The following is an 18,759-nucleotide window of genomic DNA, read 5'->3' on the forward strand; positions in this document are numbered from 1 at the left end:
TTGGCTGCAATACGTGGTCTATCAGACATTATAAACTGGGTGGTTCGAGCCCTGAATGCTGATTGGCTGAAAGCTGTGGTATATCAGACCGTATACCATGGGTATGACAAAACATTTATTTTTACTCTTCTAACTACGTTGGTAACCAGATTATAACTGCAATAAGGCACCTTAGGGGTTTGTAATATACGGCCAATATACCACGGCTAAGTCTGCGTTACGTCGTTCCCAAGAAAAGTCCTTAGCCATGGTATATACCACACCCAGTCGGGCCTTATTGCTTGAATATAACACGGGTATGATGCAAAACTACTTGTTTACTGTTCTAATTATGTTGGTGACATGTATATAATAGCAGTAAGGTACCTTGGGGTTTGTGGTATATGGCTAATAAGGGTTAAGGGCTGTATCCAGGCACTCTGTGTTGCATCGTGCGTATAACAGCCCTTAGCCGTGGTATATTGGTCATATACCACACGTTATTGCTTAATTATGAACTAACACCCCACCTCCACTAACACTTCCTCCCCAATGCAGGAGAATGGAAGCAGCAGCACACTGGGTTGATGCATTAGGAGAGAGAGAGAGAGAGAGAGAGAGAGAGAGAGAGAGAGAGAGAGAGGAGAGAGAGAGAGAGAGAGAGAGAGAGAGAGAGAGAGAGAGAGAGATTAGGAAGTGAGGCTGAGGAGGGAGTGAAGGGCAAGGAATGAGATGAATTTATCTCTCAGGAAGTTGGGTGGTGGTGGTGATGACAGAGGTGGGGGGAAACGGCTCCCTTTGCTATAGGTTGTTGAGACGAGGAAACACAACGCAAAATGAGTGAGAGGTCAACAAAGGTTATACTGGTGGTGGCCAGGGCAGTAAACGGTGTCAGTCAGAATGATTTATCAAAATGGAATACTGTATTACCAGTGACTGAGTATTTCCATCTCTGTTTCCCTGAGACTTTCTCACCATTCCCCAACACCACACACTGCAAGCCACACCATTGTCTTTCCTTACCTCACCGCACACAGCAAACACAATGCACACAGCGCACACACACAGCCCACACCCCACTGCAGAGCATTCGGCACCCAGCACACAGCCCCCACCACCTCTTACCCACTCAGAACACCCAGCACACAGCCCCCACCACCTCTTACCCACTCAGAACACCCAGCACACAGCCCCCTCCACCTCTTACCCACTCAGAACACCCAGCACACAGCCCCCACCACCTCTTACCCACTCAGAACACCCAGCACACAGCCCCCACCACCTCTTACCCACTCAGAACACCCAGCACACAGCCCCCACCACCTCTTACCCACTCAGAACACCCAGCACACAGCCCCCACCACCTCTTACCCACTCAGAACACCCAGCACACAGCCCCCACCACCTCTTACCCACTCAGAACACCCAGCACACAGCCCCCACCACCTCTTACCCACTCAGAACACCCAGCACACAGCCCACACCACCTCTTACCCACTCAGAACACCCAGCACACAGCCCCCACCACCTCTTACCCACTCAGAACACCCAGCACACAGCCCCCACCACCTCTTACCCACTCAGAACACCCAGCACACAGCCCCCACCACCTCTTACCCACTCAGAACACCCAGCACACAGCCCCCACCACCTCTTACCCACTCAGAACACCCAGCACACAGCCCCCTCCACCTCTTACCCACTCAGAACACCCAGCACACATCCCCCACCACCTCTTACCCACTCAGAACACCCAGCACACAGCCCCCACCACCTCTTACCCACTCAGAACACACAGCACACAGCCCCCACCACCTCTTACCCACTCAGAACACCCAGCACACAGCCCCCACCACCTCTTACCCACTCAGAACACCCAGCACACAGCCCACATCACCTCTTACCCACTCAGAACACCCAGCACACAGCCCACACCACCTCTTACCCACTCAGAACACCCAGCACACAGCCCCCACCACCTCTTACCCACTCAGAACACCCAGCACACAGCCCCCACCACCTCTTACCCACTCAGAACACCCAGCACACAGCCCCCACCACCTCTTACCCACTCAGAACACCCAGCACACAGCCCCCACCACCTCTTACCCACTCAGAACACCCAGCACACAGCCCCCACCACCTCTTACCCACTCAGAACACCCAGCAGACAGCCCCCACCACCTCTTACCCACTCAGAACACCCAGCACACAGCCCCCACCACCTCTTACCCACTCAGAACAACCAGCACACAGCCCCCACCACCTCTTACCCACTCAGAACACCCAGCACACAGCCCCCACCACCTCTTACCCACTCAGAACACGCAGCACACAGCCCCCACCACCTCTTACCCACTCAGAACACCCAGCACACAGCCCCCACCACCTCTTACCCACTCAGAACACCCAGCACACAGCCCCCACCACCTCTTACCCACTCAGAACACCCAGCACACAGCCCCCACCACCTCTTACCCACTCAGAACACCCAGCACACAGCCCCCACCACCTCTTACCCACTCAGAACACCCAGCACACAGCCCCCACCACCTCTTACCCACTCAGAACACCCAGCACACAGCCCCCTCCACCTCTTACCCACTCAGAACACCCAGCACACAGCCCCCACCACCTCTTACCCACTCAGAACACCCAGCACACAGCCCCCTTCACCTCTTACCCACTCAGAACACCCAGCACACAGCCCCCACCACCTCTTACCCACTCAGAACACCCAGCACACAGCCCCCTCCACCTCTTACCCACTCAGAACACCCAGCACACAGCCCCCACCACCTCTTACCCACTCAGAACACCCAGCACAAGGTTAAGCACGAAAAAGGAGCCCAGAATGATCAGACTAACAAAGTAGATGGCGGGCGTTCCAAAGCCGATGGCGTCGTTCACCTGTTGGAGCCCAGAGGAGCAGGTTAACAGACAGACCTATAGATACAGATAGACAGGTAGGCAGACAGACAGGTAAGACAGACATAGAGAGAGAGCCAGGTAGACAGACAGACGGACGGACGGACGACAGACAGACAGATAGACAGACAGACAGACATAGAGAGACAGACAGAGGTGTCTTACCCACTCAACACTCCCAGAACCAGGTTTAGAACAAAGAAGGAGCCGAAGATGACAAGAGAAACAAAGTAGACCCATGGAAGCTCTAGACCCATAGCATCATTCATCTGGAGGAGCACCCGGCACCAAACAGAGATGGGGAATAAGAAGAAGAAAGAGGGGAGGAAGAGAAAGAGAATAAAATGGATAGTCCGAGGTAGAGAAAGGTGAGAATAACTGTTTGCTAAGAATGTAAGATGAAAGGAAAAACCTCAAGGCATTTATATATAGTTTTACAGTTCAGAGTGATACCAAAGGTGAGGGATGGTTCTGGGACTCAGATATATAGAGAAATGCTTGACTGAATCTTTAACATTTAAATGGCAGTCACATCTAGGCCTAATGACTAATCTACTGACACACCAGCTTAGTCAAATTCTCAGAGGGAATGAGCGGGTCAAAGTTCATACAGAGACCGCACAGGGAGCGCAGAGGGCACAGACTGAAATATGATATGAATGATAGGATCTCTATGACTTAGGGCCTCACCCAGTAGAGCACGTCTGTCCAGCCCTCCATGGTGATACACTGGAACACGGTCAGCATGGCGAACAGGAAGTTGTCAAAGTTGGTGATGCCATTGTTGGGGCCGTGCCAGCCCTCCCTGCACTCGGTGCCATTGATGGGACATTGGCGCCCGTGTCCTGAGACCGCACACGGAGCTGGATCATCCTCCGCTATCATGCCTACAGAGAGGGGGGGCGGGGAGAGAGAGAGAGAGACCGAGAGGGAGACTGAAATACAAATGCAATAGTCATGTACACACACACACAGATGGTAAGATGCACACACACACACACACACAAATGCACACACACACGCACACACACACACACACACACACGCACACACGCACACACACACGCACGCTCTTACCTGTGCTGGGGAAGAAGCAGGTAGCGTGCATTTTGCCAATGAAGAGCTCAAGGCCGATGATGGCATAGATGATGATGACAAACAGGACCAGCAGGGCGATGTGAAGGAGAGGGACCATGGCTTTAATAATGGAGTTCAACACAACCTGTAAACCTACAGAGTCAAACATACAGGTTAGATAGGGAAGACATAGCTAGATATGTGTGTGTGTTTGTGTGTGTATGTGTGTTACAGTAATATTGTATGTGGTTGAATTGGTATTGGTCAGTTGAGGCTGGTGGGGAGGAGAAATGGGGAGGACGGGCTCATTGGATCACCAATCCACTCGTGTTATGAGGGTTTGTATGAAGTATGTGTGTGGGTATGTGGTTTGTTTGTGAATGCACTTGTGTGCCTGTGCGTACAGTAAGGTTATTATAGTAAATGGTTATTATAGTAAAACTGAAACTAAAATAAAAACTCAAATGGAAAAATATTAAGAAAAACATTTTAAAAACTAAAACTATACTGAAACTATTATCTTTGACTGTAAAACTAACAAAAACAACAACAACAAAAAACATAGTAAATTATGTTTATTATTATTTATTTTTTTCTTCTGATGGGGCTTTGAAGCCTCTGAATCTGGTGGGTAAATGCTGCCAGTAGATGGCAATGTTTCAAACAGGCCTAGCTTGTTCATCACTATCACTAGCTATCAGTAGCTAACAGGGAAGAAATCCGAGGGCGAGCGCGGAGTGTGAGCCTGAACCCTAGGTGTGAACAATGGCGGCAGCAAACCCAACACCAGCAGTGGTCGGTCGCAAAAGACAAAGCCCTGTATGGTTTCATGTGTGTTGTTAACATCTGCCTAGATCTTCCAGTCTTACTGCCCAGATCTTCCAGTCTGGATGACCAGACGACAGGTCCAGAACGGCGATCGCCAAACCGGACATCCCCTGGCCGTTCCTATGGTGCTTTGCAGCTTCCAGAAAACCTACCAAGGTAAACCACCAGAGGGGGACAGCAACAATGACCCACAACCAGGACAACTCACGGTCATTTTTATGTTGGTTTGCAACTTGCAGGATAATCGCAAGATTGAATCCAACAGAGGGGGACTGTCATGACTTTGCCCTGTTTGGTGAGGGTCATAAAACCCATTCCCCCCCCCCCCCCCCCACCGGTTTATGACCCCCCCATGAATACAGAAACTCTCTCTCTCCACTCTACAGAATGGACTTTTGGAAAGCCCTTTGATACCACAGAGAAAGACTCTACAGGATGGTAACATCAGACAGTTGAACAATGAGACAATATTTCTGTAATGGTACTGAAAGAATATGATGTCAGATCAGTCATCAGTGTTACTGATGATAGGACCACGTAATTGTATCTTTGAAAGTCTACACATTCTAGTTATCAGATTTATATCAAAATCTTGCAAAACATATGTGATTAAACATTAAACTATTTGTAAGAAGATAAAATGTGATTCTAGCTTCTAAATGAGATAATTGTTTCATAAGTAAACTTATGCTCAATCAGTAACCCCACCCACGGGAGCACAGACATTGGTTAGAAGGATGAAACACACCCCTTCTCCTCCCCAGTACAAACGCCCCCGTAACGATCATTAACATTTAGTTCCAGAAATGTGAGAACTGCTGTCCTAACGTTTAGAAGGCCGAATTTCAACGTGGAGGTGACGATCATCACGTTGGAATGGTGAATTTCGACTAGACCAGCCAGAATACAGCACGAGCTGATTATGGAAACTTTGAATGAACTTTGAACTATTTTTCACTAAAGAAGAAGTGAAACATCCTAGACGTCGAGTCATCAGCTGCAGCTGTAAACGTACGTGGCCTAAGAAAGGACAGACAATCTCCCAAGAACGGGGGCGGTGTTGCAATCTACTGCAGAGATTGCCTGCAGAGTTCTGTCCTACTATCCAGGTCTGTACCCAAACAATTTGAACTTCTACTTTTAAAAATCCATCTCTCTAAAAACAAGTCTCTCACCGTTGCCGCCTGCTATAGACCACCCTCGGCCCCCAGCTGTGCTCTGGACACCATATGTGAACTGATTGCCCCCCATCTATCTTCAGAGCTCGTGCTACTAGGTGACCTAAACTGGGACATGCTTAACACCCCAGCCATCCTACAATCCAAGCTTGACGCCCTCAATCTCACACAAATTATTAATGAACCGACCAGGTACCACCTCAAAGCTGTAAACACTGGCACCCTCATAGATATCATCCTAACCAATTTGCCCTCTAAATACACCTCTGCTGTTTTCAACCAAGATCTCAGCGATCACTGCCTCATTGCCTGCATCCGTAATGGGTCTACGGTCAAACGACCTCTACTCATCACTGTAAAACGCTCCCTGAAACATTTCAGTGAGCAGGAATTTCTAATCGACCTGGCCCTGGTATCCTGGAAGGATATTGACCTCATCCCGTCAGTAGAGGATGCCTGGTTATTTTTTTTAAATGCCTTCCTCACCATCTTAAATAAGCATGCCCCATTCAAGAAATTTAGAACCAGGAACAGATATAGCCCTTGGTTCTCCCGAGACCTGGCTGCCCTTAACCAACACAAAAACATCCTATGGCGTGCTGCATTAGCATCAAACAGCCCCCGTGATATGCAACTTTTCAGGGAAGTTAGAAACCAATATACACAGGCAGTTAGAAAAGCTAAGGCTAGCTTTTTCAAGCAGAAATTTGCTTCCTGCAACACAAATTCCAAAAAGTTCTGGGACATTGTAAAGTCCATGGAGAATAAGAACACCTCCTCCCAACTGCCCACTGCACTGAGGATAGGAAACTCTGTCACCACCGATAAACCCACTATAATTGAGAATTTCAATAAGCATTTTTCTACGGCTGGCCATGCTTTCCACCTGGCTACCCCTACTGCAGTCAACAGCACTGCACCCCCCACAGCTACTCGCCCAAGCCTTCCCCATTTCTCCTTCTCCCAAATCCCTTCAGCTGATGTTCTGAAAGAGCTGCACAATCTGGACCCCTACAAATCAGCCGGGCTAGACAATCTGGACCCTTTCTTTCTAAAATTATCTGCCGAAATTTTTGCAACCCCTATTACTAGCCTGTTCAACCTCTCTTTCGTGTAGTCTGAGATTCCCATAGATTGGAAAGCAGCTGCTGTCATCCCCCTCTTCAAAGGAGGGGACACTCTTGATCCAAATTGCTATAGACCTATATCCATCCTACCCTGCCTTTCTAAGGTCTTCGAAAGCCAAGTCAACAAACAGATTACCGACCATTTCGAATCTCACCGCACCTTCTCCGCTATGCAATCTGGTTTCAAAGCTGGTCATGGGTGCACCTCAGCCACGCTCAAGGTCCTAAACGATATCGTAACCGCCATCGATAAGAAACAATACTGTGCTGCCGTTTTCATTGACCTGGCCAAAGCTTTCGACTCTGTCAATCACCACATCATCAACAGCAGACTCAATAGCCTTGGTTTCTCTAATGATTGCATCGCCTGGTTCACCAACTACTTCTCTGATAGAGTTCAGTGTGTCAAATCGGAGGGCCTGTTGTCCGGACCTCTGGCAGTCTCTATGGGGGTGCCACAGGGTTCAATTCTTGGGCCAACTCTTTTCTCTGTATACATCAATGATGTCGCTCTTACTGCGGGTGAGTCTCTGATCCACCTCTTCGCAGACGACACCATTCTGTATACTTCTGGCCCTTCTTTGGACACTGTGTTAACAACCTTCCAGACGAGCTTCAATGCCATACAACTCTCCTTCCGTGGCCTCCAACTGCTCCTAAATACAAGTAAAACTAAATGCATGCTCTTCAACCGATCGCTGCCTGCACCTGCCCGCCTGTCCTGCATCACTACTCTGGACGGTTCTGACTTAGAATATGTGGACAACTACGAATACCTAGGTGTCTGGTTAGACTGTAAACTCTCCTTCCAGACTCACATCAAACATCTCCAATCCAAAGTTAAATCAAGAATCGGCTTCCTATTTCGCAACAAAGCATCCTTCACTCATGCTGCCAAACATACCCTCGTAAAACTGACCATCCTACCGATCCTTGACTTTGGCGATGTCATTTACAAAATAGCCTCCAATACCCTTCTCAACAAACTGGATGCAGTCTATCACAGTGCCATCCGTTTTGTCACCAAAAACCCATATACTACCCACCACTGCGACCTGTACGCTCTCGTTGGCTGGCCTTCGCTTCATAATCGTCGCCAAACCCACTGGCTCCAGGTCATCTACAAGACCCTGCTAGGTAAAGTACCCCCTTATCTCAGCTCACTGGTCACCATAGCAGCACCCACCTGTAGCACGCGCTCCAGCAGGTATATCTCTCTGGTCACCCCCAAAGCCAATTCCTCCTTTGGCCGTCTCTCTTTCCAGTTCTCTGCTGCCAATGACTGGAACGAACTACAAAAATCTCTGAAACTGGAAACACTTATCTCCCTCACTAGCTTTAAGCACCAGCTGTCAGAGCAGCTCACAGATCACTGCACCTGTACATAGCCCATCTATAATTTAGCCCAAACAACTACCTCTTCCCCTACTGTATTTATTTATTTTATTTTGCTCCTTTGCACCCCATTATCTCTATTTCTACTTTGCACTTTCTTCTACTACAAATCTACCATTCCAGTGTTTTACTTGCTATATTGTATTTACTTTACCACCATGGACTTTTTTGCCTTTACCTCCCTTATCTCACCTCATTTGCTCACATTGTACATAGACTTATTTTTTCTACTGTATTATTGACTGTATATTTGTTTTACTCCATGTGTAACACTGTGTTGTTGTATGTTGTCGAACTGCTTTGCTTTATCTTGGCCAGGTCGCAATTGTAAATGAGAACTTGTTCTCAACTTGCCTACCTGGTTAAATAAAGGTGAAGTAAAATAAATAAATAATAAAAGAACGACAGTGTACTTCAACGTATCTGCTCTACAACACTACGACCAGAAAGATTCTTCAAAGGACAATGGCAATCTCTGCTGGGCAAACCAGTCTTCCATCTTCGACCCATCTATCGAAGCGGAGCTCAGATTAAATATATATCTTGCATTTTCCTTTTCCGAATGGGTGGTTATTAGAATGGATAAGATTCTGTATTTACGGTAGCATAGCTTCTCAAGGTCCGATAGAGACTCAATTCCTTTGTTCCTCAGTCTTCCCGCTCTTTCATTCAAACCCAACCCCCTTCCTTTGTGTAACCAGCCATCATATCGGGTTAGTCCACTACGGTCTTTTCATGACATGATTAGTAATCGATGTATGATCTATCCTGTGTATATATATATATATATATATATATATATATATATATATATATATATATATATATATATATATATATATATATATATATATATATATATATATGTAATTCTGTGTGATTATTTAGGTATTTAGTAAATAAATAATTAAGCCAATTTGTGTATTGCTGATTCAACTTGTTAGCCAGGGTTCATACAGGTAACCAAGTACCTTACGACATTGAGAATGAGACTGAATAAGGTGACGATTAACAATTGACAACTATTGATAAAAAAGATCTTCAGATCTTTAAGAGTTTATTTGGAAGACAGCAGCTCTATAAACACTCTTCTGTGGTGCCCCAGGTTATTAATGAGTTAATTGTTGCATGGTTTAATTCAATCACGTAATCAATTAAACGTTCAGTAATCGATTTGATAAAATAGCCTGTCATCTCATTTAATCAGTCAGAGACACGACAATGGGATTGTTTTGAGTACATTGCTGGAAAGGACAAAAACATGTGTATTGTAGTGTCAGGAGACGGAATGGAAAAATGGAAAAACCCAATCATCTGAACAGCACCCACAAAGAATTGCAGGATAAAGACAAAGTGAGACAATCATAATTGTTTTTTTTGGGGGGGGGGGGGGGGGGAATTCGGTCAAGATTCGACTCCTGGAATATTAGCAGTTTTAAAGCTAATTCCCTGCAACAAGAACAACAACAATAAAAAATCCACATCTGATTTTTTTTTTTTTTAAACTGCTACATTTTATTTTTGCCAACAAGAAGGGTGTGAATAGTTTGGGGTCGCATGGGTTGCAAGGCTGAGGTTTGTTACTATGCTGCTAAAAACAATATCCATCCGGACCTTTGCCACATAGGACATTTGTGTGACCGGACCTTCTGAAATAGCCCTGGAGTACCCCTGCTATGGGTATATGGTTTCAAGCCTCCCATGCACTGGCCTACTTTCTGTCCCTGAAATTAAATCATATCAAAACGAAATAGAAATGCTTTTATCAAACTAAAACGGAATAAAAACGAGTAAATCAAGTATGAAAATCGAAAATAATCAGAATTTCAAATAAAAACCTCAAAACTAATAAAAAAATCACAAAACTATAATAACCTTGTCGTACAGTATGTAAACATGTGCATGCATGTGCATCTGGGACAAAACGTCGAAGAGTCTTTTTTCATGGGTGTGAGGAAGACACACACACACACACATACACACTCGCAGGAGAACTCATGTCTCTGGGGCATTGATTTGGACAGCCTGTTTTAAGAGAACATTCCAGAGGGGCTGCACACAGACCATATGGTCACATATTACTGTTAGTGTCTTCACCCCACAGACACATAGTCTGAGCTGAGAGAGAAACACTTTCTGTCATGGAGAGGAACGGCTGGGCTGGTTTGGGCTGGGGAGGGTCTGTCAGGACAGAAGTAGACTTCTAATACATATGTAACTTTGGGACATTTTTCACCAGAACAACATACTGTAAAGGAGTTTAGAGTAAACTTTTACATTATGCGGATGTGGGGAACGAAGCCACCGGAATCAAACCTATCACTTTAACGTTCCTACTGTAACGCCATTTTCCTAGCAACTGAACCATACATGACCATGGGGGGGAACATCAAGACAAAATGGTGGAGGAGACAAGATTGAGGAAGACTGAATTGAACCTTGTAGAGGTAAGGCCAGTTATATCACGGCACAGTTTTCCGCAGTGTTATTTATTGGTGTGTGTTATGCAGTGACTTTCAGAGGCTAGCCAGCCTACATACTGTAGGTCAATAGAGGTTGCTGTGCCTGTTTCATCATGGGGGTCAAAGGTGAGGGGTCAGTCAGCACTCACAACAATAAACACAACACTGTATTCGTGTCAGACCTAGGGTGAAATATTATTTCAAATCTCTCAAATGTTCTTTAGCCTGCCTGGAGTGCCAGATGGACGGGGTTTGTACTCCTTGTAACTATTCTATTCCATTGTGTCAGGCAAGCCCAATCAAGCCCAGATAAAGTATTTGAAATGATCTCAAAAAGTATTTGAACCCAGGTCTGGTCGGTGTTGTTGTGGGGTCAAAGGTGAAGGGTCAGATAGCAGTAACTCACTGGGCACTCCTGAGACCAGGCGTAGGGGTCGCAGTACACGGAAGGCTCGGAGGGCTTTGACGTCGAAGCCGCCCGACTTTCCCCCATGGCCGTGCGCGGAGGGGTGGAGCGCTGCCGCTGCTGCTGCTGCAGCTGCACCCGCCTCTGCCTCCTCCTTCGTCTCTACAGAGTCTTTGGTCAAAAGCTCCAGGACAACACTGAACAGTCTGCAGAGAAATACCAGAGGAAACGTGTTACAGGAAACACATCAGAAAGAGAATGTTACAGGTAAAAAGCTCCAGGACAACACTGAACAGTCTGCAGAGAAACACCAGAGGAAACGTGTTACAGGAAACACATCAGAAAGAGAATGTTACAGGTAAAAAGCTCCAGGACAACACTGAACAGTCTGCAGAGAAACACCAGAGGAAACGTGTTACAGGAAACACATCAGAAAGAGAATGTTACAGGTAAAAAGCTCCAGGACAACGCTGAACAGTCTGCAGAGAAACACCAGAGGAAACGTGTTACAGGAAACACATCAGAAAGAGAATGTTACAGGTAAAAAGCTCCAGGACAACGCTGAACAGTCTGCAGAGAAACACCAGAGGAAACGTGTTACAGGAAACACATCAGAAAGAGAATGTTACAGGTAAAAAGCTCCAGGACAACACTGAACAGTCTGCAGAGAAACACCAGAGGAAACGTGTTACAGGAAACACATCAGAAAGAGAATGTTACAGGTAAAAAGCTCCAGGACAACACTGAACAGTCTGCAGAGAAACACCAGAGGAAACGTGTTACAGGAAACACATCAGAAAGAGAATGTTACAGGTAAAAAGCTCCAGGACAACACTGAACAGTCTGCAGAGAAACACCAGAGGAAACGTGTTACAGGAAACACATCAGAAAGAGAATGTTACAGGTAAAAAGCTCCAGGACAACGCTGAACAGTCTGCAGAGAAACACCAGAGGAAACGTGTTACAGGAAACACATCAGAAAGAGAATGTTACAGGTAAAAAGCTCCAGGACAACACTGAACAGTCTGCAGAGAAACACCAGAGGAAACGTGTTACAGGAAACACATCAGAAAGAGAATGTTACAGGTAAAAAGCTCCAGGACAACGCTGAACAGTCTGCAGAGAAACACCAGAGGAAACGTGTTACAGGAAACACATCAGAAAGAGAATGTTACAGGTAAAAAGCTCCAGGACAACACTGAACAGTCTGTATAGAAACACCAGAGGAAACGTGTTACAGGAAACACATCAGAAAGAGAATGTTACAGGTAAAAAGCTCCAGGACAACGCTGAACAGTCTGCAGAGAAACACCAGAGGAAACGTGTTACAGGAAACACATCAGAAAGAGAATGTTACAGGTAAAAAGCTCCAGGACAACGCTGAACAGTCTGCAGAGAAACACCAGAGGAAACGTGTTACAGGAAACACATCAGAAAGAGAATGTTACAGGTAAAAAGCTCCAGGACAACACTGAACAGTCTGCAGAGAAACACCAGAGGAAACGTGTTACAGGAAACACATCAGAAAGAGAATGTTACAGGTAAAAAGCTCCAGGACAACACTGAACAGTCTGCAGAGAAACACCAGAGGAAACGTGTTACAGGAAACACATCAGAAAGAGAATGTTACAGGTAAAAAGCTCCAGGACAACACTGAACAGTCTGCAGAGAAACACCAGAGGAAACGTGTTACAGGAAACACATCAGAAAGAGAATGTTACAGGTAAAAAGCTCCAGGACAACGCTGAACAGTCTGCAGAGAAACACCAGAGGAAACGTGTTACAGGAAACACATCAGAAAGAGAATGTTACAGGTAAAAAGCTCCAGGACAACACTGAACAGTCTGTATAGAAACACCAGAGGAAACGTGTTACAGGAAACACATCAGAAAGAGAATGTTACAGGTAAAAAGCTCCAGGACAACACTGAACAGTCTGTATAGAAACACCAGAGGAAACGTGTTACAGGAAACACATCAGAAAGAGAATGTTACAGGTAAAAAGCTCCAGGACAACACTGAACAGTCTGTATAGAAACACCAGAGGAAACGTGTTACAGGAAACACATCAGAAAGAGAATGTTACAGGTAAAAAGCTCCAGGACAACGCTGAACAGTCTGCAGAGAAACACCAGAGGAAACGTGTTACAGGAAACACATCAGAAAGAGAATGTTACAGGTAAAAAGCTCCAGGACAACGCTGAACAGTCTGCAGAGAAACACCAGAGGAAACGTGTTACAGGAAACACATCAGAAAGAGAATGTTACAGGTAAAAAGCTCCAGGACAACACTGAACAGTCTGCAGAGAAACACCAGAGGAAACGTGTTACAGGAAACACATCAGAAAGAGAATGTTACAGGTAAAAAGCTCCAGGACAACACTGAACAGTCTGCAGAGAAACACCAGAGGAAACGTGTTACAGGAAACACATCAGAAAGAGAATGTTACAGGTAAAAAGCTCCAGGACAACACTGAACAGTCTGTATAGAATTACAGCAGAAAGAATGAGAATACGTTACAGGATTAAGGGCCTGAATCCATAAAGAGTCTCAGAGTAGGATCTAGGATCAGGTTCCCCCGGTTTATGCAATCTTATTCCTTATGATCTGAAAGGCAAAACTCATCCTAGACTTGGCGGCAGGTAGCCAAGTGGTTAGAGTGTTGGACCAGTAACCGAAAGGTTGCTAGATCAGCCCCGAGCTGACAAGGTACAAATCTGTCGTTCTGCCCCTGAACAAGGCAGTAAACCCACGGTTCCTAGGCCGTCATTGTAAATAAGAATTGTTCTTAACTGACTTGCCTAGTTAAATAAAGGATAAATAAAATAAACAATAAACTAGCAGTCCTACTCTGAGATGCTTTTTAAATACAGGCCCAGACCAATACACTAGAGATGCATACAGTTGGGCTGGTTAAAAAGTTCTGCTAGAAGTGTCTGTAACTGCAACGTCTGGAGAAAAATGTTGAAATATTTCAGATTTCAAAGTTGACATATTATTATTCTAAGCTTCACACTGAATATAATATCTGTTTGTAAGATTGCAGTAACAAATTAATAAGAAGAACACAAGCTGAAAAATACAGCACAAATGTATTGAACCCATGTATAAACTACATAGACAACAAAGACACAGCTCATTAAAACATGAATAAATCAACAAACACACACACACACACACACACACACACACACACACACACACACACACACACACACACACACACACACACACACACACACACACACACACACACACACACACACACACACAACAATCCCAGGTGAAAATACAATGCAATACTGTAGCGTATGGGCTGAGTGAATAGTGAACATCCTATAGTAGAAAAAGAGTCCGGTTAATTCCAGTCAGTTAGCCTGTCCTCACCTAGCCAATAGGAGAAATCATCCCAGCACATCACGTCAAAGCTGGGCAGCAGTGGGCACTAAATGGGCTGAATGGAGCTGCCAATAGAGGCCTGGAGGGCCATAGAGGGTCATACTTCACGGCTACAATCACAGACTGCTGCAGCTAACTGATGTTGGACTGAATCAGAGTGGAAAAATTAACTGAGGAGTTTGATGTGTCACTCATCTGTTCACATGAATAGAATACCATCAGAATAGAATAGAATACCAAAAAAGAATACCATCAGAATAGAATACCAAAATAGAATACCACCAGAATAGAATAGAATACCAAAATAGAATACCATCAGAATAGAATACCAAAATAGAATACCATCAGAATAGAATAGAATACCAAAATAGAATACTATCAGAGTAGAATAGAATACCAAAATAGAATACCATCAGAGTAGAATAGAATACCAAAATAGAATACCATCAGAATAGAATAGAATACCACCAGAATAGAATAGAATACCAAAATAGAATACCATCAGAATAGAATACCAAAATAGAATACCATCAGAATAGAATAGAATACCAAAATAGAATACCATCAGAGTAGAATAGAATACCAAAATAGAATACCATCAGAATAGAATAGAATACCAAATTATACAACAGGTGGGTCCTGAATGCTGATTGGTTAAAAGCACATTCCACAAAGCTAAATCTATGACGTTAAAATGCCTATTTACTCTGTTCCATCTGACTGAGCAATCCACTGTCTCATCAACCCAGCCAAGCAATTTATAAACTTCATCTCCACTATAAAAGCATCTAGATATTATCTCACATTTCTTTTAGACTAGCATTTAGTTTTCAACAGCGGAGATTTGTATAAACCTTGCTGTCTGTCTCACCGACATTTGCAACATTGTTTCAATACTCAAATTCGATCTCCAGCTGTCCCATACTAATGAACGTGTCGGGATCGGGACGAGAGAGAGAGAGGCAGGCAGCGTTACTCAGACAGTCGAAATCATGAATCAGCTGGCATAATTTTTATAGATATATACAAAGAAATGTCAATTGAAAAAAGGTGAAACAAAACAAAGTGCAGATAGTTTGCAGTATTTCCAGCTTCAGTTTGGAGTGATTGTGTTAGCTGTGTTGTTGGATAGCTCCTCTGAACAACAGTGTCCTGACGAGAGAGCACATTTTCTATGCCAGGTCAAACCACGTCTCATTAGCTCATTGTTATGGATGCATCCAAATAAATGTCACGAGAAAGCAGCTTAAACAAATGCAGCTACTGTTGTTATTCTGGCTGCACTGTTTGACGTGACTAAGTTAGCTGTAGTTGGCTAGCTAGCAAGCAAGGGATAAGAACGTTGCCTGCCACTATGACAATGGAACATTTAGAACGAATGACTGGGTCATATCCATAGATACAGAACAAAAAGACTGAACAACTGAGTCGAGTCTCAAGCAACCGAACCGATAGAACAAACAACCAGCCAGCTTGGGTAGCAACCCCAGATTTGTGTTGGGACTATATCTTGTGGAAGGATGAAACAATATGAATAGATTAATCAAAATAACATTTCTAATTAAAATATGTCAATCATTATTTGAATATGTTGGTAACCAGTTGTATAAAAGTGATCATGCCCAAGAAGACGGTGTTTGGAGGATATATTGGCACAATCACTTAAATAGAATACCATTAGAATAGAATAGAATACCAAAATAGAATACCATTAGAATAGAATAGAATACCAAAATAGAATACCATTAGAATATAATAGAATACCAAAATAGAATACCATCAGAATAGAATACAATACCAAACTAGAATACTATCAGAATAGAATAGAATACCAAAATAGAATACCATCAGAATAGAATAGAATACCAAAATAGAATTCCATTAGAATAGAATAGAATAGAATAGAATACCGAAATAGAATACCATCAGAATAGAATATAATACCAAACTAGAATACTATCGGAATAGAATAGAATACCAAAATAGAATACCATCAGAATAAAATACCAAAATAGAATACCATTAGAATAGAATAGAATACCAAAATAGAATACCATCAGAGTAGAATAGAATACCAAAATAGAATACCATCAGAATAGAATACAATACCAAATTAGAATACTATCAGAATAGAATAGAATACCGAAATAGAATACCATCAGAATAGAATATAATACCAAACTAGAATACTATCAGAATAGAATAGAATACCAAAATAGAATACCATCAGAATAGAATACCAAAATAGAATACCATTAGAATAGAATAGAATACCAAAATAGAATACCATCAGAATAGAATAGAATACCAAAATAGAATATCATCAGAATAGAATACAATACCAAAATAGAATACTTTCAGAATAGAATGGAATACCAAAAAATAAAATACCATCAGAATGAACAACAAAATAGATTACCACTTTTATTATATACTGTATATTTACATTCTTGTAGAGTACTTTTGGCCTTTTTCTAGAATTGAAGATTCTAAATGCTAATAATCATGTCAGATCCCAATGAAGCAATCTTACTATTTGATCTGACATCACATAGTCTGTGCAGTCCTTTGACCTCTGTGCAGTACTTCAAAGTGTCCAGTTCAGTTGTGGGGATATTGACATGTCTATACTTGGTTATTGACAGGATTTATCTTAGAGTGGCATTTCTATTATGATTTGGTAGCATGTGCATGTATTCTGTAGTCAGTCAGCCAGCCAGTCAGCCAGTCAGCCAGCCAGCCAGCCAGCCAGCCAGCCAGCCAGCCAGCCAGCCAGCCAGCCAGCCAGCCAGCCAGTCAGTCAGTCAGCCAGCCAGCCAGCCAGCCAGCCAGCCAGCCAGCCAGCCAGCCAGCCAGCCAGCCAGCCGGCCAGCCAGCCAGCCAGTCAGCCAGTCAGCCCAGTCAGTCAGTCAGTCAGTCAGCCATCCTAACAGGATGCATCGCTCTGCATCTGACTGCATGACAGATCAACCCTGCATGCCGCTTACAGACATAGATTTGACCTAGCTACCTACTGGACTGTGTTTGTATTGGAGGGAGGGGAGGGGAGGGAGGGAGGGAGGGAGGGAGGGGCTGGGACAGAGAGGAAGAGAAAAATGTAGAGGAATAGAAGAGAGAGAGAGAGAGAGAGAGGGAGAGGGAGAGAGATAAATAGGGAATGGGAGAGGAGAGAGTATGGAGTTAGAGAGGAGAGAGAGGGAGAGAGATACATAGGGAATGGGAGAGGAGAGAGTATGGAGTTAGAGAGGAGAGAGAAAGGAAGAGATGAGATGGAATATGGGGTGAGATGGTGAGTCACTCCAGTGGTGGTAAAGCTGTGATTTATCCTCCATGTCTTTTCTAGGTCATATTGTATATTGTAGCTGGATGAGTGTCTCTCTTAGGACTGGGCCACTGACTGTGGATATGTTCCAAATGGCACCCTATTCCCTATACAATAAGTGCACTACTTTTGACAACGGCGCTGGTCAAAAGTAGTGAACTATATAGAGAATAAGGTGCTATTTGGGACGCATAGTGACTGGAGAGGAAGGAGGCTTAAAGAAGTCCAACTCAACCACTGTCACAAACAAGCACAAAGTCAGGCTGAAAGATACTGTACACGGCAAACCATTGAGTTCAAACAAGGAACTGCATTTCAAATTCGAACCCCAAACTGAAACACAAAAAGGCCTGGACACATCACAAGCAGGAAAAACGTGTTATTGTAAAAACGATCCATGTTCTGCTCATCAGATGAATTCCAGTTGGCATTGAATGAGCAGCTGGAGAGTAAGGAATCTTGGAGATACTTACCCAACAACGACGATGACAAAATCCAGCATGTTCCATCCGTTTCTCACATATGCGTTCTGGTGCGCCACTAAACCGTAGGCGATAATCTTCAGGAAGGTCTCTATAGTGAAAATGACGAGGAAGACATGTTCTACCGTTTCCTGCAGACAGAGAGGAACAGAAACAGTGGATTGGTATACTAAAGC

The 18,759-nt window shown here is 44.2% G+C and overlaps 1 protein-coding gene and 1 long non-coding RNA gene across 2 annotated transcripts in view; one reads left to right on the top strand and one right to left on the bottom strand.

Moving 5' to 3' along the window:
• Positions 1–18,759, bottom strand: part of LOC106583449 (voltage-dependent L-type calcium channel subunit alpha-1D) — a 145,725-nt gene that overhangs the window by 75,028 nt on the left and 51,938 nt on the right. The window contains exons 4-8 of the mRNA XM_014167635.3: positions 18,575–18,714; positions 11,381–11,586; positions 3,985–4,137; positions 3,598–3,794; positions 3,073–3,176 (exon numbers count right to left, since the gene is read on the bottom strand). Of these exons, the coding sequence (XP_014023110.2) occupies positions 3,073–3,176; positions 3,598–3,794; positions 3,985–4,137; positions 11,381–11,586; positions 18,575–18,714 (800 nt within the window). The remainder of the gene's footprint in view (positions 1–3,072; positions 3,177–3,597; positions 3,795–3,984; positions 4,138–11,380; positions 11,587–18,574; positions 18,715–18,759) is intronic.
• Positions 10,554–18,759, top strand: part of LOC145862662 (uncharacterized) — a 63,029-nt gene continuing 54,823 nt past the window's right edge. The window contains exon 1 of the long non-coding RNA XR_014382244.1: positions 10,554–10,959. This is a non-coding gene — a long non-coding RNA (uncharacterized LOC145862662). The remainder of the gene's footprint in view (positions 10,960–18,759) is intronic.

This window comes from Salmo salar, chromosome 22, assembly GCF_965601325.2.
Source record: "Salmo salar chromosome 22, fSalSal1, whole genome shotgun sequence".
NCBI classification, from domain to species: domain Eukaryota; kingdom Metazoa; phylum Chordata; class Actinopteri; order Salmoniformes; family Salmonidae; genus Salmo; species Salmo salar.